We start from the raw sequence: 24239 nt of genomic DNA, 5'->3' as shown, positions 1-24239 counted from the left end.
TCGTTCGTTATTTTATTCAACCAACTATTGTCATCTCATGCCTTCAAATGAAACTAAAACAAATTAAATATGATCTTGTTCAAGCTCGATTCAAGGCTTTTGTTTGGTGTCTAAGATTGGATTAAAATAGATAGAACTTCAAAATCTGTTGGTTGACATTCAATTTTTTTCTTTGAGAAATTAGAATGCCAATTCAATCCTTAACATCAAACAACACTACCTAACTGGAGACTGGGTCACACTCTCGCTACTAGACGGTTATAGGTGGATTTGGCAAATTGGCTGTGAATGAATACATGCAGAAATAAGCAACCGAAAATGGAACGGCTTGAAATTCTAAGGGACCAAGTGGAAAATATAAAATATCGCGAATCGGGGGATACCCCGTACCGGGTACCCGGTGCTTGAAAATCTAACGAACTTACCACTACCCGCGCGTACGATATATATTTTTTTTATTAATTAAATAAAAAGAAGAAAATACAGCGGCAGGCAGGGCACTGGGCACCCAAATACCCGATCCAACAACCGAGCCAAGGAGGACGACCACGGCGGCGATAAGGATATCATCCCTCTTAATTATCGAACGAAACGAAGAACGTCATCAGGTGAAGTCCTAAGAGCTGTAGCTCATCACTTTATGCTTACGCACGCCATACAAATTCTGTACGCGGAATTTCAAGATGGACGAATCATTCAAGATTCAAACTCTTTTGACTTTCTTTCTGATTGCCTTTGAATTTATTACCCCAATTGATTTGATATTTCGATTGAGCACTAAAAAACTCGTTTTTTCGCTGTTCGCCTTCCAATTCCAATTCCAATACCATGTTCGTAATCAGTTTCCAATTATCTATCGTGTTTGTTTGTTTGTCCGATTGATTGATTTTGAGTTTTGATCCAATCTGAATCTGCCATGTTTGAGTATGTATCGTATAATTTATTCAGTTCCTTCTTTTTTCTTTTCCTTCTTTTATTGCATTTGGACATTATTATGTGGATAAGTATTAATCCGAATCCAAAAGAAAAGACCCACATTCAGCCATGTCTTACTACTCTTAATTACCATCACTCCAACAAAGTTCTAAGAACAATCTTACCCGACCGTAATTGACAGCGCACATTCCGGCAAGCCTAGCAATAGCATAGCTTGACATTTATATATTGCAATTGTTTAAGACCAATCTTCTTACCCGCAATTAAGAAATATGCCATATCTTTGATTATTGGTTGTGAATTCACTTTTGTTGAAGGGTTGTGAATTCTTGTTAGCATTTCAAACTAGGCTACTCAGCTTATAAGCTCATTCTGGTACTTGTTTTCAGTGTGACGAATTTGAAATAGACTAGTTTATGATGAACGGGAATCACAGTGTGGGCGAATGTTCTAGCTCAACTTCCTTGAGCAGCCAACAGGATGTCGAGGATGACCGCATGATTGCTGTTGTACTATCAGAAGAGTATGCTAAGTTAGATGGTGCAGTTGCTAGACGCCTTTCCAACCTGGCACCTGTTCCTGTAATGGAAATTTCCTTTTCTCCCCCCCTCAGTTCACTCTTTTCGTTCATAGCTTTATATCTGATAGTATTACTATCTTTTCAAAATTCCAGCATGTTCCACGGATAAATTCCTACATCCCCAACATAAGTGATGCTGGTTTGGATCACCAACGCCTTCTCCAGAGGTATGTTTATGCTTTGGAATAAAAAAATATGCATTGGTTATTTTGTGGTTGACAACTGTCCTAAAAGGTATTAAGGTAGCCCTTTTTATCATTTGCCCCCCTTCTTTTTGGTTGATGATGGGAATAATACAGGTAAAACAAAATGCATATTTCAAAGGGAACAAAAAAAATGCAAGCACACACTTGGAAATGGCTGGAGGTATTGGCAAACCTCACTCTGGATATGCATGCTTTGCAACGCATGGAAAACCACATGAATCCTGAAAATGATAGTAGCACATATGATGTATTGAGGCTAATATTTTATTACCATGTTTGTTGGGGTGTTGGACCTGTTGGTATTATACAAGGAGAAGTAGTTTTCCTTGGGTGTGGGTTGATGGTTGTACACAAATTACGCTTGTATGACAATACTCAGAACTATAACATGTTTAGCATGTGGATGAATTTATTTCTACTCTCATTTAGGCATGGAGTGTGATGCAGCTATGTACTTAGCATCTTGATGGACTATAAGTAGATATCGGTTTTGTATTCTCATACTTCTGTTTAACTTCTTCTTGGGTGATAATTTAGTGAATTTCCATTTTACTTCCTTGCAGGTTACATGTCTATGGTTTATACGAAGTAAAGGTTTCTGGTGATGGGAATTGTCAGGTATCTGCAATTCTGAGAATCCAAAGTCCTAGGTATGCCATCTTTTGATTTATATTGATTGCTTTTCTCATTGTTTTGCAGTTTCGTGCACTTTCAGAACAGATGTACAAGTCTCCAGAGTATCACAAACATGTTCGGAAAGAGATTGTGAAGCAGGTAGAGTGTACACGAAGTAACCAATTGCTATAGGAGGAACAAAATTTAGATGGCTAGAAATTGGACCAGAGATCATTTGATATGGAATGAAGGATCAATTAAGGAGATAATGAAAACTATTACCACTGCTATATTTTGATTAAAGTAAACCTCCATCCACCATTTGCTACCACCGCAGTCACTACCCTTACCACTCATGTAAGCATTGGATGGTATAATGCCAATAGCTACTTGTCTTTGCTCTCAGAACTACTGCTTCCTGTGCTCTCTACAAAGCTTAATTATCATGACCAGAATCTATAGTGACCTTTCAGTGCCACATTGTCTCATTTTCAACATTTTTTTTAATGGGGAACAAGAAAGTGAATGCCTTTTTTGAGTATGCTTATCGTGCACTACTTTACCTCTTTCCAGCTCAAAGACTATCGTTCATTGTATGAAGGCTATGTCCCTATGAAGTACAAGCGCTATCACAAGAAAATGGCAAAGTATGTCAAATTGTTTAGGATCATTAGTTCGGTTATTTGATCAACAAGCTTCTGTTTATATGTATTCTGGCCTAGTTTCATCTATTTTTTGGTACAGCAGGTTTGTATTCACTTTTAGTTTTCCACATGATGCAGATCCGGTGAATGGGGAGATCATGTTACTTTACAAGCAGCAGCTGACAAGGTCTTTTACATTTGTCCCGATGGATCTGAATTTCTTTCTGTAGATTATAGATACTTGTTCTAGGTTAATGGGATATAATATAATATATATATATATATATATGTCTGTGTGTGTGTGTGTGTGTGTGTGTGTGTGTGTGCGTGTGTGTGTATCATATCTTACCAAAATAATATAATATTGGTGATTTATCTTAGCTTTATTTAATATATTTATTGATGATGGCATCAAGACTTTTTCACTTTAACTTGAAATATTTTTCCATGAGCTTGAAATGGAACTTGATATTGAATATTTAGTGGCAAATAAAAAAAATTATTGAAAAATAATGCAATAGTACAAATGTTAGTAGATAATTTTTTTTGTAGAAATAAATAAATATAGACCAGTGCTCACAGCTTGGAAAGTGTCTTGTTGGCATAGTGTTGTGTGCAATTCTTCTCTTGTAGTTTATGATGTTTTGTAATCTTGTTTGAATGCAGTTTGCAGCAAAGATTTGCCTTTTGACATCATTCAGAGATACTTGCTTTATTGAAATTATGCCCCAGTACCAGCCACCAAAACATGGTAGATGGAACTGTCTTTACCCTTTTATGCTCTCCAAATGAAAAAAAAAATTCTGAAGAGATTCTCTAGTCTCGTAGTCGTTGGTTTAGATGAAAAATTGTCTTGCAAAATGCTATAGGACAATTTCAGATTTTAACATTCTTATTTTTCCTTCTAAATAATGCAGAGTTGTGGCTGAGTTTTTGGTCGGAGGTTCATTACAATTCATTATATGAAGTCCGAGGTGTTTTTCTTTTGTTTATTTTTTGTGTTTTTGTTTGATTTAAAAATCAGAAAGAGAATTATTTTATAGGTGTCAAATGCAGTACAAGGAGAGATTTTGGTTAATATCTTAGTTGCGTGTCTTGTTTGCAGACATGCCAATTCAACAGAAGCCAAGGAGGAAACACTGGTTGTTCTAGGCTTCTAGCGCACGGGATGTTCAAAGATTTCAGTACTGTGCATATGTTCTCTAGATGTTGCCTTTTTCATTGTTTTTCGATTTTACAATTTAATTCAGTTGCGCAGTTACATGCTTATATATTATTATATATACAACACTAGAGTTTTGACGATTACTGCTGTGCTGTCTGATGGTTTGTACTTGTAGCGTTTCAAGATTTTATTATTTGAATTGCTCACATTGGTATTTATGGATTATCGATGTGAAATTACTAAGATGAATTTATTATATATTTTGTCGCCAATTGTTTTGTTGGATAAGCTGTGTAGATATTAACAAGGGATGTGTGGGAGGTAAAAAGAGGGGTGTGGATAACACCACACTTTTGCATAAACCAAACAAGAAACTGGTACGTGAAGGAATGGATATGAGATGAATAATTTCCTAGCTAACTTATTCTTAAACCTGGTTTTTTTTGTTTATTGGTTGTTAGCGCATGATATGACATGACATGGTTTTTTTCGTTTATTGGTTGTTAACGCATGATATGACATGAATGAGAATATTAGTCATTCCTTACTTGTAAGTGAACAGGCTCATAAATATCCTAATTCTCATTTCCAAGCAATTCATCACGCAAACCATATGAGACCACGTTAGGTATGAAGTATGAACACTGAAAAGGAGTTGGTAAAAGTACAAGGTTGATCATTTAGTTTCAAATATTAGTGCGAGTTATGCTATAGCAATTGTTATATGTATAGTCCTCATCGCAACAAATATACATATATGTAATGTTATGTATATAACCAAAAAATAATAATCAAGAGATCGACAACACATGCTTTCAAGTTTAAATGACTTGTTCACCTTGATCTACATACATCAAGACTCATCTTGCAAAATGAAAAGAAGATGAAAATGGTTTCAACAAGATTCTCATTATTAATCAGAAAAGAAGAATAAAAGAAAAAGAAAGAAAAGTAGAAATTATAAACGCAGAACGGTAAAAGAAAACCAAAAAACATGGATCCGGCCGCCTGGAATGACAAGTAGGAGGAGGAGGAGGAGCTAATTTGAATTTTGAAAGGATGATCACTTCCAGTTGTTGGCGACAATGTCAGCCAAATCAACAACCCTTTGGGAGTAACCCCACTCGTTGTCGTACCAAGCAATGACCTTGACCATGTCATCGCCCATTACCATTGTCAATGAAGAGTCGACTGTGGAGGAGACATCTGTGCACCTAAAGTCGACTGAGACAAGGGGCTCGTCACAAACAGAAAGGATACCTGCGAGCTCCTTCTCGGCGCTGTCTCTGAAAGCAGCGTTCACCTCTTCTGCAAAGGTCTTCTTAGTTACTTGGACAACAAGGTCCACCACCGACACATTTGGGGTGGGCACACGCAGGGCAATACCATTTAACTTGCCCTTCAGACTTGGAAGGACTAGGGCCACGGCCTTTGCTGCACCAGTGGAGGTGGGAACGATGTTGAGAGCAGCAGCCCGTGCACGCCTTAGGTCGCGGTGGCTGGCATCAAGTAGCCTCTGGTCACCAGTGTAGGAATGCGTGGTAGTCATGGTGCCCTTGATGATGCCTGCAGTATAAAATAACATCCTTGTAAGAAACTGACACGTATGCGTACGAACTACGTACTAGGTACACACAACACTTGAACAAATTTGGTAATGAAGGAATCTGGTGAAAGAAAGAAAATATACAAGTAAAAGATGAGAAAAATGTAATTACCAAACTTCTGGTCAAGGACCTTGACGAAGGGGGCAAGGCAATTGGTGGTACAAGAAGCATTGCTAATGATGGTTTCATCGGGGCTGTAGGCATCAGCATTGACTCCGACCACATAGGTGGGGATGTCACCCTTTCCAGGGGCAGTGATAAGCACCTTCTTGGCCCCTGCAAGGAGGTGCTTGCCTGCACCCTCCCTATCGACAAACACACCAGTCCCTTCAATCACCAGATCGATCTCCAAATCCCTGCCATGCAGCCATTGACAAATTAAAACATAATCAATCGATCATATGTATATGCATGTACATGTAGGTGGGGTGTGTGTGTGTGTGTGTGTGTGTATTACTAAAGCTATAACGCATTAAGCCAGCTTACTTCCAGGGCAGGTCTATGGGGTTGCGGCTAGACACGACCTTGATGATCTTGCCATCAACGGAGAGGCCATTATCGCCAACGGGCTTGACATCGGCATCAAAGATACCGAGGGTGGAGTCGTACTTGAGGAGGTGAGATGCCTGCTTGACGCCTCCAGTGTCGTTGATGGCAATGACATCAAGAGGGGAGTCCTTGCGTCCATGCCAGCACCTCAAGAAGTTCCTTCCAATTCTTCCAAATCCATTTATAGCCACCTTTAGCTTCGCCTCCGTTACTCCTTTTTTGTATCCTCCGTTGCTTCCCACCTTCCCAATTAGAAATTTACAAATCCACATTACACCGTCACATTTACAATAATGCATTTAAATACGAGACAACATACATTTTTCAAAGTGAGCAATTATGCCCTCACTTGAAATGAAATCAGTTCATGTCAAAAGAGTAAAGTAGTCTAATTGTATAAGTTATAAAATAATTTTTTGTTTTTATATATAAAATTAAGAATTAAAAGAAATTAAAGTAATACGAGACAACATATACACGCAATAGATAAATAGAAGGAAAAAAAAAAAAACCACAAACTCAGATTTGCAAGTTGCGTTTGGATTTTGGAGAGCTAGTTGCTAAGGACTCATTTGGAAGTGCTTTTAAAATGGCCAAAAGCATTTATAGTGAAAATGTTTTTGGAACCAATTCTTAATAAAAATACAAGTGAATCCTGGAAAAACACTTAAATGCTTCATGCAAGAAGCATAAGCACGAGAATCAAACGAAGCATTTATGATGAAAATGTTTTTGAACCTCACAATAGGCTAGCAGTAATGTGGTTCAAACTCGTCTTTCACGAGAATTGAACCTAAGACCTTTTATTTACAAGTGAAGAGAAATACCTAGCCAGTAAGAAGTGGCTACTCCCTGGTTGTTTAGTTATGAGATTTGATAAGCACAACTGGTATTTCCTTAATTGTTACGATCGATCGATGATCAAGGAAACGTTATTTACTGATATGATTACGTATGTATGTAGGAAAAGACACGGACAGTAGGAAATTAAAGGCAAAGAAATCATAGTAGTAGTAGTAGTGGTACTCACAGCAGAGGTCTGGAAGGCAATGACTGAGAATAAATCGTCTGAGGTCTTCCTTCCGAAAGGAAGGCAAGCTGATGAGGTACGGAGACCTGAGAATTCTGCAAATCCCCTTCCATTGGCCTGCAAATTATAATTTTAATTATTTTGAGCATCGTGTGTATGTATAGATAACACAAGTTAAACAAACACTAGCCAGCTATAATTTTTAGTGATCAGTTTAACTAATTAACGTACGGTACTCTGCATGCGCGCTTAACTAGTTTGACTAATGAGCAAGCCTAGTACTCCTGTATGTGTGCTTGTATTCAGTTGTATGCATATGTATATATATTAGAAGTGTATATCTAGCATGCAACACAATATCCATATAGGTCTGAGCGATCAAAGTAAGAAGCATAAAGTAATTGAAGCAAGAAAACGAGAAGGTAGCTGCATATATGAACCTGAAGAGATGGTTTGGCCACGGAAAGAATAGCCGAAGCCATTCTCGGAGCGGAGTGGAGCTAGCTAGGCACTAACTAGCTCAGGGCAGGGTGGGTGGGAGGGAGGATATAGCTAAGCAGTGGTAAGGAGGGAAGGAAGGAAGACAGTCCCAAAAATCACAAGGTCGTTATATATTCATTATGAATGATTGAGATAAAACCAAGTTGATGAGATGAGGTACTAGTGTAGTGTGTCGTTGGAAGGGAGTGACTGAAATAAAACCAAGAGGACTAGAGAAGAGGAGAGGATGAGGTTATGGATAGAGCCTATCATTCAACGAATGGCTCTCGTTTAAAGCTGTGTTTTGCGTCCCCCTCTCTCTCTTCTCTCTCTCTCTCTCCTCCTCCTCCACTCCTGTTCCTAATCCTGCATTTCCTCAATCTATACACATAACAATTCTCTTTTCGACCAAAAAAAAATACATATACCAATTCTCCTACCATCATTACATTCACATCTCCCCCTGCCCGTTCAAAGCTTTGTGTTTTGGGTCTCCTTTGGGCCTGAGCCTCATTCTCTTAGGCCATCTCCAATCGAAGAGTCCAGAGGGTCGAAAATAACTCGAAAATCATCTCCAACCGAAAGTTAGACCAAAGGGCTCATGGGCCCTACTGGACAAAAAATGGCCAACCGGCTGGCCATTTTCATTTTTTTGTTTTTTGTTCTTTTCCATTAGCCCAACCCTTTTTTTTTTTTGGAACATTTTTTTTTTAATTTCTAATTTTTTTTACACCATTTCTCACATATTTTTCACCGTTCCATACAATATTATCTCATTTTATTTCAATTCTTCACATTCCATACTATAACCCTTTGGCCCTTCGTTAGAGATGATTTTTTGTGACAGGGCTAAAACGAGCCCTATCGTCATTTGGTCCTCAGTTGAAAATGGTAAGAAATATGGCTCTGCATTGTTCATTAAAATATTAATTTCTTGGAGGGCCAAAGGCCAAAACAACCCTATGGCCAGGCTTCGGTTGGAGATGGCCTTAGTGGGTTAACTTTCATCTATCGATATGAAATTCCAAGCGAGGTTTTAGAGCTTCTGCCATTCACCAATCCGATTTTTAGTGCGCACGTGTGATGCATTGACTTGACTTTATTACAATTAGTCATTATTATGATTTAGTATACACATGAATGAGGAACTCACTATTTATTTATACTGAGTTTGATACCAAGCTTGTAAACGCCCCTTTCTAGTAATATAAACTTATTGAGGCAGTGTTGTATTATAAAAGGCATGACCTACTTTATTTGATACTTTAATGCAGATAAGGGTTGAGACTTCAGATTATAAAACTAAAAGTTCTATCCATTTATTATTCACAATTGATATCGTGACAATGCAGTTCTTGATACTGAGATTTATAATGGCCTAAATTATTGAATTCATGTCAAAAGAAACAAGTATTTTCAATTTTTTATATTTTAAATTTGAGAGTTTCCTTCTTCCTTCAATAATTGCAAGGGCAATAAAATAAAAATAACAAAGCCCATACAACAAGAGAAATAGAACCTTAATAATTCGGAAATTTTGTTATGCATCATTCTCATCTTAGAGGAAGTATATGTAGGAATTACATGGAGCGCAATACAAGGACTATGAAACACGGGGGGAAACCAAGTTTCCGTTTGGTATTCAACTCAAATCCAGATCTTTAAACTCATAAACACTTTTGAGTGTCAGGCTAATACTACTTGTTTGGTTGATTCATTCTCAAGAACACAACTCAAAATCATAGCCTACTTTCAAAAAACAAAAATGTGAAAATTTATAATTTTTGGATTTAGGAGAACTGGTTCTTTTGCTTTCTTGCTCACATCTTCCATCTGTCATTCGAGAAATTATTAGATGGTATCATATCACCATGGGGCATTGACAGCTGGTAGTACCCACCAATAAATAAATGACACATGGCATAATAATTATTAAATGAAAAACAATAGTTGGATTTTCATCTTCCCTAACGCCGCCAAAACCAAAAATTGCCGCCCCTCGTATTCCACCCCCTTTTTTTCCGCCAAAAGCAAAAAAATTTGCTGCTTCTTTTTCACTTGAATCGCCTTCCTTTTCACTTGAATCACATCCCCTACAGTTAAAATTCACAAACTGCAAAACCCAGAAATCTCAGGCTACAAGTACTAAAAAATTTTGTTTGAATTTGACTGCAATTGTTTTTCTTGGGTTTTGTTTTATCTTTTGGTTTCCAGCTTGCGTAAGTTCTTGGGATTTGGTTTTCATGAACTAACTCATATTATTTTTTAGTTGAAACCCTAAAAGTAAAGCTTCACCAAGTGAAAGAATATGGATACTGGTAAAATATTTAACCTATCAGCCTATTTGGTTTGTCTTTTTTGCATTTTCTCTTTTCATTTTTAACTTGTTATTTGGCTCCTGTCATATGTCTGCTATTTTCAATTACGTACAGATTTTTCGTTTATGTACAAATTTTTCTTGTACAATATTCATTGATACCGATAGTGATGAAGAAAATAATCAAGAAGAAGATCCAGTCATTGATATAGAAAGTGATGAAGAAAATAATAGAGAAGAAGATCTAGTCATTGTGAATAACAAAGAATTCCCATGATGTTTTCTTGGGAAAAGTTGTGCTAAAGGAAAGGGAAGCTTATGATCTCTATAACAACTATGCTACGACAATTGGATTTAGTGTTCGTAAGGGACAAAAGATATATAATAGAAAGAATCAACTAAGAGAAGTTTGTTATCTTTGTTCAAAAGAAGGTTTTAACGTAGATGGTGACCCATCAGAAGCAAACAATTCTTATAAACTAGAGAAAAGAACAGGTTGCAAAGTTGGAATTTGATTTGCAGTACAAACGGATGGTATGTTAAAAGTTGCTCAATTTTTTTCTCAACACAATCACAAACTTGCTAAACCAGAAGAGAGGCAGTTTTTTAGATCAAATAGAAAAGTTTCTGAAGCTCATTTGGGTGTGATTAAAACCATGGCAGCTGCAGGAATAAGGACTACAAATACATACTCTTATTTAGCAAAAGAAGCTAGTGGGTCTCGTAATGTAGGTTTTACACAAAGAGATTGCTACAAATTGTGAATAAGGAAAAAATGGTCATGTTTAAAGTAAGGGATGCTCAAAGTTTGATCAACCTTTTCAAGCACAAGCAAGCAGAGGATCCCATATTCTTTTACATTGTGCAAGTAGATCAAGAAAATCGAAGACAAACTTTTTTTGGAGAGATGGAAGGTCGCAACTTGACTATGAGTGTTTTGGGGATGTTGTAGCATTTGATACTACAAATCGTACCAATAGGTATAACATGATTTGTGCTTCTTTTGTCAGCGTTAATCACCATTGGAAAAACGTATTGTTCGGTTGTGCATTTTTACTGGATAAGAAAACATAAACTACTTGGTTATTTGATACTTTTTTAGAATCAACGGGAGGTCAAAAGTTAAAGACAATATTTACTAATTAGTGTCAAGCTATGGAAAATGGCATTGAAAAAGTTTTTTCTGGGGTATGTCATCGTTTATGCTTGTGGCACATATCTCAGAATTGTGCAAAAAATATGTCAAGTCTCTTGCGAACCCTGATTTTAGACATTTGTTTAATAAATGTCTTAAATATTATGAGACATAATTGGAATTCCAGTTGACTTGGGATGAGCTAGTTGCAAAAGTCAACCTTACAGGGTGCTCACGGATGAATATGTTGTATGCGCTTCGTGCCAAACGGTGTCCGGCATTTAGCCATGATACTTTTACATGTCAAATACAATCTTCACAAAGAAGTGAGAGCACGACTAACGTTTTCCACGAAATTTCTACCAAGACAATGAGACTTATTGAATTTGCGCATCATTATGATAAACAAGCAGCAAAAATGTGTATAAGTGAATCAGAAGAGTCTTATCGTTGCAATCAAGGTCTCCTTTCTAGATTTGCCCAAATTAGTGGAATTTTGAAGCATGCTGCTACTGTCTACACTAGGAAAATGTTTAAAATATTTGAAAATAGAGTTTTTAAATAGCTTAGCAGTGACAATGCATGAATATGAGAGTTGTTATAGTTTACTCTTTTGAACTTAATGAGGAGGGTCACATAAGAGTTTAACTTGTCTAACTTAATGAGTCAGATGGCACGGTTTCTTGTAGCTACAAAATGTTCGAGTCCATGGGTTTGTTGTGTCGTCATGCTCTAAGGGTACTAAACGACAAATCTTGGACTGAAATACCTTCACAACATATATTGAAGCGCCGGACAAAAGATGCAAAGAAAGGATTGGATGCAAATGAGCATAGTCAATTATTATAGGTAAAAGGTAAACCATATGTTACATTGCGTCGAAATACTTTGATACGAATGACTTATAATATATTGAGTAAGGGAGCAGAGTCAAAAAGTGCTACTAGAGTTGCCATGAAAAAATTGGGAGAGATGAAGGAAGTGATTGAAAAGGATATGATCAAGTCAAAGGGTGAAAAAATTGGGAGAGATGAAGGAAGTGATTGAAAAGGATATGATCAAGTCAAAGGGTGAAGTTAATAAAGAGAGCAATGACATACTTTTGAATGATAGCAATGATGATGATTGTAACGCAAATGGTTGCTCAGTTGATGAAGCACCAATATTGAATCCTCCGTTGGTAAGGTTGAAAGGAGTAAGTAATGCCAGATTAAAAAATGCTATGGAGAAACGAAAAAAGAAGGCATCAAAAGATGCTGTCTCATCTGGTAAGTGAAATTTTATATTTTTATTAACTATTAGATGTAATTCCAATATATTTTTTTTTACTCAAAAAAATTTAAATTTGTTTTGTAGGGAAAACCAAGAAGCCAAGCTATATAGGCCCTTCACATAGTTAAGCACCATATGATTCAAATTTTCTTCAACAACTCAATGTACCCACTAGTACAAATGTTACGCGGGTTTACCCAGCTATGAGCTTGTTAACAAAAAATAGTCATGCATTGCCTCCATCAAACCAAGTAATTTAATTTGTTAGTTTACAGTGATGTATGTTTTAAGACCTTGAATGCTCTTATCTTTTCTAAATTCGACTAATTGCATACATCTTATAAATCTTACGCAGGTCTTCCCAGTTGTGAGCTTGTTAACAACAAACAATCATGCATTGCCTCCATATAACCAAGTAATCCAGCCTAGTTTTTCATTTACAAGTATGATACAAGATAGTCAATTTATGGCGAGTCAGGTATTGCTCGATTTACTTTGAGAAGGAGGAATTTATGAATACACGTGATAATTCTTATTTGTTTTATACATTTGTTATATACATGTGACATAATTCATCCTCAAATTTTATCGCACATGAACCCTTTGGACTAAATCCTCAACTTAGCCATGTTTGATTTGTTTATCACACAAGGCATATTTGTTTTTTTTAGCATTTAGTTAATGTGAAGCTATATGTAATGTAGGATTCACATTCATATGTTTATGGGCGACAACATAATCCAAAGGAGTAATTTCTACAATATAATAAGAGTAAATCATTTTTAAATGCTTTTAAGTTACCCTAAGATTTTTCTTGTTTCTCACTACTGAACTTGATTTATAATTTTTGGGTGGAGGTGGAAGATGATATGTTTTGGGTTGGAAACCTTTAAATATTTTTTTATTTATTAGAAGCCTTTACTTATTTTGATTTTGAACCGGATTTATACTATGGTGAATATTTGAACGACAACTTTGTTATTTTGGAGAGTATGAAGCATTGAGATTACAGCCACTGGAAACAATAACTTTCCTCTTAATTATTCTTCCATATCTTTCTCGTTTAAAGATTGAGTGCACCTATCATTTGAGTAATGTACTGTCATGCTATATATCATAGTGAATAAAGCATATAAGGAGCAAAGGGCCAAGGCATTAGAAATCATGTTAGCCATACGATGAGTTGTATAAGGTACCATTTTGTCTCATTATAATTTACAACCACATGCTCACTTGTACTTACAATAGCAAAAGGCTATTAACACTATATGTCAGTACAAAATTGCAGCATTTGATACAACAAATCCAATTCTATACATCTTACCTAAAATAAACAATAGCTATAGCTAAAAGTAGTAATATGAAGCAACCCAAAATCCAATTCAAGTTGTCTTTCATTCTTGCAATCTGACACCCCCTAAAAAACATTAGAGAGAAAAGCTTAATCAAATGAAAAAAAAATCTCATAGAAGTTCTCTTTCAATCCATGGACATTATACCCAAAGGACATAGGGCACTTCTTGGAGTTTCATCAGACCTTGATAGACATTCTTTTAGTACCTAATACATACCAAAATCCCATTTCAAATACAATGAATTAGTAAAAACAAAGACACTTTAAGATCCAATTTATTTAACTAAACTCATAAATTGCCAAGGTCTTATGAATCAATAAAAAATAGAAAGGACACAAACCATAAAACAAAGCCTTCAAGCCTTTCGTGTAGCGTTTGTAATTCTTTCAAGTACCTCTACCTTTTACTTTCTCTCTAGCTCTCTTTGTTAAATAGAAAATTGGTATTGCCCTAACATTTATAATACACAAATTTCAGGTTTAAGAAGAAAACAAGAACAGAGACATAGTTTGTGCCCCAATTAATTGAATAAACAAAGCAATGACTCGACATGTAGCAAATGTAAAAAGAAAATGCTCCAAATAAGAAGAAAAAAAATCTAAGATGACCCAAAACCCCAGAATTTACATAAGCTAGAATCCAAAAGGGTAAAACAAAATTAAAGCAAGAAATTGTAGTCAGATTCAAGCTTGCTTAAATCAGACCCCAAAATTCACGCAAGCTGGAATCCAAATAGGATAACAAAATTCAAGCAAAAAATTATAGTACCTGTAGGCTGAGATTTCTAATTTTTGTAGTTTATGGATTTGATTTCAAGCAAAATTCAAGCAAAAAAAACATGTGATTCAAACAAAAAGGGAGGCAGAGGGAATTTTATGTTTTCGTGGAAAAGAAAGATTGCAATTTGTGAATTTCATTCAAGCGAAAATGGAGGCGGAAAATGAGGTGTAATACAAGGGGTAGCAAAAGATGAAAATCTAGCTATTGTTTTTCATTTAATAATTATTATGTCACGTGTCATTTATTTATTAGTGTGTACTACTAGCTATCAATACACATGGTGGTACTATACCATCTAATAATTTCTCCTGTCCTCCATCTCTCTTTCTCATTTCTTCTTTCCATAGAGATTTTTCAATATGACTGATACACGGGATGATTCACCACTTGTCACTGTACAATTGATGAGATATGTGTGTTAAAAAATTAATAACTTAAAAAATAAAAAATTTCAATACTTGTATAAAAACATGTGGTGTACCCTTGTATTCCTGTCACAATAAAAAATTTATCCTTTTCTCTGTGTCATCACTGTATTTCTCTCTCTTCTCTCTCTCTCTCCCCTTCAATCCTCTCACTTCCTCTCTTTTATAAACCCAAACAAATTTGAGAAACCCGAAAATAGAACACGGTCTCCGTTGCAATCTTCGTTCGATTCCGATGTAAATCCGTTCAATTTCACCGCAAGGTCTGTTCGACTCTTGCCTTTGCTGCTATTGTCATGACTCGCGATCTGGTGGTGGCTTAAAGTTGCCTCACAAATTGTTTGGCAGATTTCCTTCTCCTGATCTCCTCTCTCAACTCGCGCCAGATCCTCTCTATTTCGATCCATTGCCTTTGTTGCTATTGTCTTCTCTTTATTTTGTAGCCATTAGATAAACAATTACAGTAAAATCAACAGTCAAGATTAACAAGGGTGTGCAGAAAGTAAAAAAGAGTGTTGAAATCACTGCCTTTGTAATTCCTAAAAATACACAACTCGCCAAGACCTCCTCTAATAGAACCGCAAACGCTTTAAAAGTGGGAAGGCAGCAATAAGCTACCTAGCTTCATCCCTAAATACATTTTTCACTAGATTCCTTCTCAGATAGAGTTCAAATTTATTTATTTTTCTTCACAATATACTGTATAGTGTATAATTGAAGGAAACTCGTAATTGTTTCGTGTATCAATGAAACAAGTAGTCTGAGAATGCATCAGCAATCACAAACTGTTACTGTTGGAGCTTTTCCAGCTTTCTAGCATAAAATGCGTGTACATTAGCAAATACAAGATGAGACTCAAATACCTTGACGGCAATGCCAATCTAATGTTTGTTAGCTTGACTAGATAGTAAAACATTAACAAGCCTGCAAGTTCTCGATGCAAAGAAGCAGAGTACTCAGACTCAAAGGTATTTAGAATGATCCAGGGCAGATGCTAACAAATTAACCAACAATATACATACATACATATATATATATATATATATATATATATATATATATATTTTTTTTTTTTTCTTTCTTGAAAACCCTTTTTAACCACAATTAGCTGGAAGGTAGGTCTAGGATATAAGTTCAATTGACTCAGAAAAACCTTCAAAGAATTGTGAATCCTTGATGCAAATTATTTAATTCAACTAAGCTTAAGCCTAAGACTAATCCAACTCTCAGAAATCGTGAATCCTTGACCACAGGCAATGTTAGTCTAAACTTTGTAGATTCTCAACATATTCTGTTGAAAATTTTCAATGCTAGATCTTCTACAGAGTCGTATTCCTTTTATCAACTACTCAGTGTTCGCTATAAAGGAAGGTAGGAATGCAATTCTATACTACAATGTGAAAAAATTGAGGCATTCCTTCCACACATGAGACCCACTAGTAAAGAGGAAACAAACTCACTAACAAAGTGTCACGTCATGCTTGCATAACTCACTAAATCATACTGTTTGGTCAAAGCAGCTAAAGCTTAAAATAAGTTGCGGCAGAGGTACATGCGACAGAATTTTAAGCTAAGGAGCAGACTGGGATGGTCAGGTAGGTGACAATCTCCTCTTGTATGAAAATCGCAAGGAGAAACAGAAACAAAACGAATAGCAATATCAACATGGGCAAATCAAATGATAGTATAGTTAATAAAGATTGAGTCTAGCTAATAAACGGAAAGAAATCAGATACAATTTAATTATCTTAACTTCATTAGCAGAAATCTAGGACTATCATCGACAAAGATGCATTTTCGTAAGAAATAAAAAAGGCATTATCTTAACTTCATTAGCAGAAATCTAGGACTATCATCAACAAAGATGCATTTTCGTAAGAAATAAAAAAGGCAAGGAGCATGAAATGCAATACTTGATAACCAAATCATATATGGCTTCAGCTAATGTTGACATCAATTGTCAATAAAGTAACAGAGTGAGGTAGTATTATCTTAATTACGACTAGAAACTGCGAATTAGGAAGGAGGACTGACTAAAGAGCAGCTGAGCGATGGCATTTGGCCACAAACTGGAGTCTGGAGGAGTTCGTGAAATGCCTGGTCAGTGGCCATACTTATTCATACCCTGAGTATCTGAAGCTTGGTAGAGAAGGCAATTGCAACCCAATCAGGCTGGGAAGAGGACCACTGCAGCTGCTCGATTTCGGCCCCAGCCGTGTAGGCCAGAATGGGATCAAGGCCGCCCTCCACTGGCTGGCCCATGGAGGAGAGGTCCCAGATGAGGGCCTGGGAGTCATCACCGGCGGTGCAGATGTGGCAAGAGCTGTGTGGGGCCCAGGCAATGGCGTTGACGCTGGACTGGTGCCTCTGCAACTCGACCACGGGGAGGGTCGGGAAGCGGATGTCGAGGACGACCACCTTGGCGCTGTCCATGATGATGGTTGCCATGTACCTGGGGTCCTGCTTGTTCCATCCGAGGCGGACCAAGGGGGTGTCCGGCTCCGAGCTCTCGTAAATGATGGTGGAGTGCTCCTTGTCGCGCAGGTCAAACACTCTCACGGAGCCGTCGGCCGAGACGGAGGCGAATACACCGACGCCGCCCCAAGCGATGTCGTACACCTCCTTGTCGTGGGCGATGAGCTGGGTGTCCACGGCCTCGCGCTCGATGTCCCAGATGGTGCACGTGGTGTCGATGGAGGAGGTGCCGATGCGCTTGGGTTCCGCCTCGTTCCAGTCGAAGGAGGTGATGGGCCCGCAGTACTCGGAGTTCTTGTTGCCGTTGAGGAGGGACTTGAGCTCCACAGACGACGAGGAGTCCGAGTCGTCCTCATCCCCCGAGATGCGCCACACGCGGAGGAAATCGCTGGAGGTGGCCAGCAGGTCTGGCTTCTGGCACTCCTTGTCCGGGATGAAGATGGTCTTGGTTGGCGGGTACGGGTGCTCGAAGGACAGGTTGGGGTCCGACCGTATCTCCCCGTTTGAGTCGTCCAGCTGCACGATCTCCACTCGGTTTGGGTACTGCTCGAGGAGGCTGGCGATGGCTAGCCGGTACTTCTTGTCCCGACGGACGCTCCAGTTCATGGCGTAGATGTGCCACGGCGCATCGTAGGTGTAGATCTCCGATCGTTTCTGCTGCTCATCTGACCCGTCCTGATTCGGGTCGCTATTTCTACTCGCTCCCATCCTTCTTTCTCTCTCCCCCTAATAACACTATTTTCCAACTTACTACGATTACCAATCTGCCGCCCCCACTGCCTCCAAACACCAAAATTAAATTATGCAACCCAATTCAATCCAATCCAATGAAATGAAGCAACTACAAATAAGTAAGTGAACAGAAGGAAGGCTAACCGAACTGAACACCTCCTGCAGGTTGCAAGTTGCATCTTAACCTTAAGCTTACCAGATTCAGAGAGAACCAAAGTTCCATTTGTGGGTGAACTCGTCTGATTGTGCTCTGAGAGGCATCGCGAATTTAGGCCCGGCTCCTGCAGTCCTGCTCTTTCTTCTCATCCCCCAATAGTCATTAGGCTTCTTTAGCCACAATACTCATGAGATTTTTTAACTTTTCATTTGGTCTTCATATTTAAAATTAATAATAGTGGTTCTAATTTTATTTACCATCAATCATTTTGATTATTTTGTAATTCTATTAAATAAGGAATAACATGGCAAAAATATCTTCAATTTAATAAATAATGAACCAAAACAATTTGACTAGAATTAAATGTATTTTTGTCATTTTATTCTTATTTATAAAGATTTTTTCACATAAATACCAAAATAATTGATGACAGGCAAATTCAGAGACAACTTCTTTCGATTTCAAATCTCAGAGACCAAAGTGAAAAGTTATGCCAATCTCAGAGACCATTTTGGCTAAAAAATCTAATTAAATTTGCCTTTTTGTGTCGTTTTTTCGTGTCATATCCACTATTCTAACAAATCGTGTCACGTCAAATTTATTATTTGAATTTAACAGGTGACATGATAACGATCCAACTTGTTAACGGGTTTACCTGGAATGTATTATTTTTTTGTCGTTTCATGTCAGGTTAACAGGTCATGCAAAAATTGTCATGCCTAACGTTTAGACCTAACAACTGGGTTGTTTTCGTATCATGTTTATTTTAACGGGTGACCTGATAACGACACGACTCATTAACTAGTTCTTAATAGGTGACCAGTAACGACGCAACTCATTAACGGAATAACATGAAATTTGTCAATTTTATGTTGTTTTGTGTTGCGTTAATGCGTCATACAAGAAATTGTCAAGCCTAACCATATTTTGTACCTTTCATTTGAGCACTTCCAGCATGATCTCCTGAGGACAGTGGATTAAATACCCTCTCCACACCAATATCTCCTCCAGCTCTTCTAAGTCACAGTGCTATGGGAGAGCCCACTTAGGCCATCTCCAACCGAAGAAGGGCCAAAGGACCCTCTTTAGCCTTATAGCCTGCAAGAAATTAATATGTTAATGAACAGTGTCATACCATGTTTTATACCATCTCCAACCGAGGGGGTCAAATGGTCATATGCCAAACATAGCCCTTTGACAAAAAAAACATCTCCAACCGAGAGGGCCAAAGGGTCATAGGCCAAACATAATTTATTATTTTAATTGAATTAATACGGTTACTTGAATTAAACTACTATATTAAAATAAAGTTTTTGGATATATTTTGAGTGTCATTTGTCACCAAATGAATAAACATCCATATTTTTTATCTTTATATAATCTCAATCATTTTTTGATAGGATTTTAAGTAACATGTGTCGCTAACGTGAGTAACTCTCCAGATTTTTTGTCGAGATGTAATCTTAATAATTTTTCGTATACGATTTTGAGTGACACGCGTCGCTAACATGAGTAACTCTCTAGATTTTTTGTCGAGATGTAATCTCAATAATTTTTCGTATACGATTTCGAGTGACACGTGTCACTAACGTGAGTAACTATTTAGATTTCTCATCTCTGTCACATCCCGGCCCGGGGCGGACCACTTCCCGGGCCCGCTCCACCACCATAGCACGATATTGTCCGCTTTGGGCCCCGACCACGCCCTCACGGTTTTGTTTTTGGGAACTCACACGAGAACTTCCCGATGGGTCACCCATCCTGGGAATGCTCTCGCGCACTACTCGCTTAACTTCGGAGTTCCCACGGAACCCGAAGCCAGTGAGCTCCCAAAAGGCATCGTGCTAGGTAGGGATGGGAATATACATTTAAGGATCACTCCCCTGGGCGATGTGGGATGTCACAATCCACCCCCCTTAGGGGCCCGACGTCCTCGTCGGCACATTTCCGGCCAGGGATTGGCTCTGATACCAAATTGTCACATCCCGGCCCGGGGCGGACCACTTCCCGGGCCCGCTCCACCACCATAGCACGATATTGTCCGCTTTGGGCCCCGACCACGCCTTCACGGTTTTGTTTTTGGGAACTCACACGAGAACTTCCCGATGGGTCACCCATCCTGGGAATGCTTTTGCGCACTACTCGCTTAACTTCGGAGTTCCCACGGAACCCGAAGCCAGTGAGCTCCCAAAAGGCCTCGTGCTAGGTAGGGATGGGAATATACATTTAAGGATCACTCCCCTGGGCGATGTGGGATGTCACAATCTCTATGTAATCTCAATAATTTTTCGGATAGGATTTCGAGTGACAAGTGTCGCTAAATGAGTAACTCTCCATATTTCTTATCTTTATGTAATCTTAATAATTTTTCGAATAGGATTTCGAGTACCACATGTCGAGATGTAATTCGTTGTGCAAATTTTAGATATGATTCTTATCTACATGGCGCTTCTTATCTTCAGCTTTCAATGTTAATCAATAAGTTGGATATTATGGTAGAATTCACACACCTTTATCTTTGCCCTTTGCAATATCTCTTTCAATTCAATGTTAATCAATGAAATCCAACTTTGGATCATCTTCGCATTTCAACTAGGGGTCATCATCCAATTCCGAATTGGAAGATAAATGTAGATGAGACAAGAAGATGAGGAGTTCGATGAAGAAGATGAAGCATGGCGCAACACAACATATATGGTAGCAATGATTGGGGTTATGACGTGTAAGGAAACTGAAGAACAACCTCAATGGGGTGGCTCTGTTGCTAGTCGCTTTTACAAACCATGAAATAGAGAGATAGCATATGAGACTCTGATGAACAACTACTTTAACTCCAACTCTGAGTACACATAAGAGGATTTCAAACATCACTTCTAGATGAGGCGTCATGTCTTCAAGCGTTTACTTCATGATGTCCAACATGTTAATACATACTTTCGACAGAACATGGATAATGCTCACTTGTGTTAAATGTTTGACCTATGAAGATATTTAAGGGCTGGAGAATGCTTTGAATATATAATAATGAAATCTTGTATATGTCAGACGTCTGGGGAAAAGCTTGAATATACAATTAGGTGTTGGGGGGAAAGTGCTTATATAAATAAAGTGGAAATTGAGAATTTAATTATGAAAATTGGGGTTAAGGGATGAACGAGAATTAACTCATATTCTAAGGTATTTGAAGCCAATTGGTATAAGCATAGTATGGGACGTGCTGGCTTAGATGCCTTAGGCATGTGTTAGCAGGATTAGAAGGGAGTGAGTACATTCATGCATCTCATTTGTATATATTTTATGCATTGAAAGAATTGTTACATTCTAACTAGTATTTTAGTTGGTAATTTTTTGTTATGAATTAATTTGTGCACTATTGTTATTCCACTGAGTCTTCGATAAATTTTATATAAGATTTTGCTATATGATGTATGGTATTTAATTTTATTTTCTACCATATCTTGGTTTTAGAATTTATTTCTATAGCTAAGATATGACTCGCACCCTAACTCATGAATAGTTGATATTCACAGGTCAGGGCGTGACAATTACTTATCAGAAAAACCATTCACCTTTGTTTTTCCAATGGTAAAATCAGTGTTCTAAAAATTAGCCTAGGCGGTTGTCTAGGCGCTGGGCGCCGAAGCCTCGTTGCAATTCTGGCCAGGATGTTTACAAAAAACGGAGAAGATTAGGTGGCCGCCTAGGCACTCGCTGCTTTAGGCAGTCTGGGCGGCCTTAGGCGGTAATCTAGGCTGGTTCTACAACTTTTGACTCGTCGACATCTGCATCCGATTCACCATTTGCAACTCACATCTACAATTTTCGACAGCCTCAAACTTATCTTTCATGCTTTACTAGGTGAAGATGGGTTGTGCAAAAGGTGGTTCTGAAGGTGGGTTTTGCAAAGACCCTAGAAGATGAGGATGGGAGTGAATGTGGGTTATGCAGAGACAGAAAGAGAGAGAATGAGGATGATAGTAAATTGCAGAAAGTGAGAGATGAGAGAAACTTCGCGATCTATAGAGGGGATATATTATATTAAAGCTATTAGATAGACAAGGATTAAGGAGTATGTGAGTGAATCTCGATCTCCCATGCTGGATAAAAGCAAAAATATTAAAAAAGCTTATTAATTAACAATTTCTTTGGCCCAATTATCTAGAAAATTTAGCCGTTTGAGAGAAAAAATGAGGTGGGTGGATGAAGGCTATTGGTTTGTGGTTAGGGTTTCTTTTATTAAAAGTCTTGTGAGGCCCAATAATAATTTAAAATTTATGATCTTAGAAAATTTCTTAAATTTTACACAATACACATATTTTATCATAAATATTTATTTATATATTCTTTTATTTTTCATTTTATCTTTCTTAAATTTTTTATACAAGTATGTTTTTTTTGTTGTTGTAAACATGTACTTATTCATATATTATATAATAAATTTACTTTAAAAATACAAATCCGCCTAGCTCGCCGCTAGGCCCTAACTCGTCTTCCGACTAGCGTTTAGCGTCTTCTAGAACATTAGGTAAATGGAGAACGCGGCATTAATAGAGTTAACTGGAAATTTTTTTCTTTTAGAGCAATTCCACCCCTAAAGACTTTGCGCCAACACCTAGCCCATTTATCTACTCAATGAACAGTGATAGACCCCAATGAACAGTAATAGACCAAATGCATCTCCACCCCTAAAACTAAATAGCCTAGTCAATTTTATTAAATATTATTATTATTTATTATAAAATAATAATTTGATTTATTAAAATATTATCAATTTTATTAAACCCTATTTGATCCACCGTTCCTACTCCCCCTCAACCTCACCATGTCGCGCCGCTCACCAATCAATACTCAATCTTCGACCAAGACCTCAACACCCAGGGCTTCAACCTCCACCGCACGATCGCAGAGCTCAACCTGGACCACCTCAACAAGGTGTTCGTGGCCATCGAGTTTTTGAAGCGGGACCTAGACAAGATATGGACGGCACTGGAGCACACAGACTTGCTGCTGTGGATGAAGTACAGGAAGATGAAGCGGCCAGTGGTGTTCGCAAGGTCGACGAGAGATGGCCTCCAGTTCAAACTTCCTTCTGACGCCACGTTGGCGTCAGATGAGCCGGTCCCAAGGTCTGTCACTTTTGTGATGCCCTGGAGACCAGCTTGGGCTGGGTGCCAGACAATCCCGTGGGATGGAGAGACTTCCCTAGGTGTTGGGCCATTTTTTTGGCTGTGTGCCGGCCTATCCCACCCCCAGTGGAACTGCTCTTAGAGAACTCCACTGTTTTGCGAAAGGCAGGACAAGGGTTGCACAATTACCCAAAACCTTAAAAACCAACAACCATCAGCCCAAAAAGTGAGGGGCGATTGCTGGGCTTCACCAACCCCGTTGGGCTGCCCATCCAATTTAACTGTAAAAACATTACATTTTGAAAAAATAAAAATTTCATATCATATTTCCTACAATTCAAATTTGAGGAAAAAAAAAAGCTATTATGTACTATGGTCTGATGGTATTCCTCTTCACTTGAAAGTGAGAGATCTTAAGTTCGAATCTTGTGGATGGCAAATTTGATACCAAATTAGGCTACCCATTGTGTGGCTTAACCGAACTCCCATTTTTTCTTAGTGTAAAAATATCGATATATTAAAAAAAATTTGAGGAAAAAAAAATCCTATCTACTATTAATCATTACATACTTTTAAGGAGAAATTATTATTTTTCGTTGTTAAAATTTATTAATTAATACTGAAATTTAACATTTTATCCTTCAATCAAATTC

General features: G+C 37.8%; 3 protein-coding genes and 1 pseudogene across 4 annotated transcripts; 2 read left to right on the top strand and 2 right to left on the bottom strand.

Moving 5' to 3' along the window:
- The first annotated feature begins 364 nt into the window (after positions 1-364).
- LOC137739227 (OVARIAN TUMOR DOMAIN-containing deubiquitinating enzyme 12) lies at positions 365-4418 on the top strand. Of its 2 annotated transcripts, none has more exons than XM_068478777.2 (10): positions 365-608; positions 1326-1517; positions 1610-1683; positions 2286-2340; positions 2422-2496; positions 2911-2984; positions 3120-3168; positions 3648-3732; positions 3899-3955; positions 4087-4418. In XM_068478777.2, exons 2-10 carry the CDS (start codon positions 1353-1355, stop codon positions 4131-4133), a joined length of 681 nt encoding a protein of 226 aa, XP_068334878.2. In that variant the 5' UTR covers positions 365-608; positions 1326-1352; the 3' UTR covers positions 4134-4418. The 2 variants fall into 2 exon arrangements, with proteins under 2 accessions (XP_068334878.2, XP_068334880.2); XM_068478779.2 differs by having other exon boundaries at positions 468-608; positions 4104-4286.
- A 527-nt stretch (positions 4419-4945) lies between these two features.
- On the bottom strand, positions 4946-8211 carry GAPA-2 (glyceraldehyde 3-phosphate dehydrogenase A subunit 2). The gene is made up of 5 exons (XM_068478776.2): positions 7773-8211; positions 7333-7449; positions 6240-6544; positions 5865-6109; positions 4946-5712 (listed from the first exon to the last, which is right to left on the bottom strand). Exons 1-5 carry the CDS (start codon positions 7812-7814, stop codon positions 5210-5212), a joined length of 1212 nt encoding a protein of 403 aa, XP_068334877.2. The 5' UTR covers positions 7815-8211; the 3' UTR covers positions 4946-5209.
- Positions 8212-10120: 1909 nt separating this feature from the next.
- LOC148693972 (protein FAR1-RELATED SEQUENCE 3-like) lies at positions 10121-12113 on the top strand (annotated as a pseudogene).
- Positions 12114-16993: 4880 nt separating this feature from the next.
- Positions 16994-18640, bottom strand: LOC137739233 (WD repeat-containing protein LWD1). The gene is made up of 2 exons (XM_068478785.2): positions 18448-18640; positions 16994-18347 (listed from the first exon to the last, which is right to left on the bottom strand). Exon 2 carries the CDS (start codon positions 18277-18279, stop codon positions 17215-17217), a length of 1065 nt encoding a protein of 354 aa, XP_068334886.1. The 5' UTR covers positions 18280-18347; positions 18448-18640; the 3' UTR covers positions 16994-17214.
- Between the last annotated feature and the right edge of the window lie 5599 nt (positions 18641-24239).

This window comes from Pyrus communis, chromosome 9 (genome assembly GCF_041283825.1).
Source record: "Pyrus communis isolate YQ-2024b chromosome 9, ASM4128382v1, whole genome shotgun sequence".
Classification (NCBI taxonomy): domain Eukaryota; kingdom Viridiplantae; phylum Streptophyta; class Magnoliopsida; order Rosales; family Rosaceae; genus Pyrus; species Pyrus communis.
Note: the sequence above shows the minus strand (reverse complement) of the source record. Positions and strands in the feature narration are given on the sequence as shown.

What these genes read in the sequence shown, in the direction of transcription:
- GAPA-2 (XM_068478776.2), bottom strand. Translation starts at nt 7,814, where the DNA reads ATGGCTTCGGCTATTCTTTCCGTGGCCAAACCATCTCTTCAG. An exon ending in TTGCCTTCCAGACCTCTGCT is followed by an intron (nt 6,545 to 7,332) that starts GTGAGTACCACT and finishes CTAATTGGGAAG; the next exon opens with GTGGGAAGCAACGGAGGATA. An exon ending in GGTCCTTGACCAGAAGTTTG is followed by an intron (nt 5,713 to 5,864) that starts GTAATTACATTT and finishes TTTATACTGCAG; the next exon opens with GCATCATCAAGGGCACCATG.
- LOC137739233 (XM_068478785.2), bottom strand. Translation starts at nt 18,279, where the DNA reads ATGGGAGCGAGTAGAAATAGCGACCCGAATCAGGACGGGTCAGATGAG.
- LOC137739227 (XM_068478777.2), top strand. Translation starts at nt 1,353, where the DNA reads ATGATGAACGGGAATCACAGTGTGGGCGAATGTTCTAGCTCAACTTCC. An exon ending in CTGGTGATGGGAATTGTCAG is followed by an intron (nt 2,341 to 2,421) that starts GTATCTGCAATT and finishes ATTGTTTTGCAG; the next exon opens with TTTCGTGCACTTTCAGAACA. An exon ending in GGAAAGAGATTGTGAAGCAG is followed by an intron (nt 2,497 to 2,910) that starts GTAGAGTGTACA and finishes ACCTCTTTCCAG; the next exon opens with CTCAAAGACTATCGTTCATT.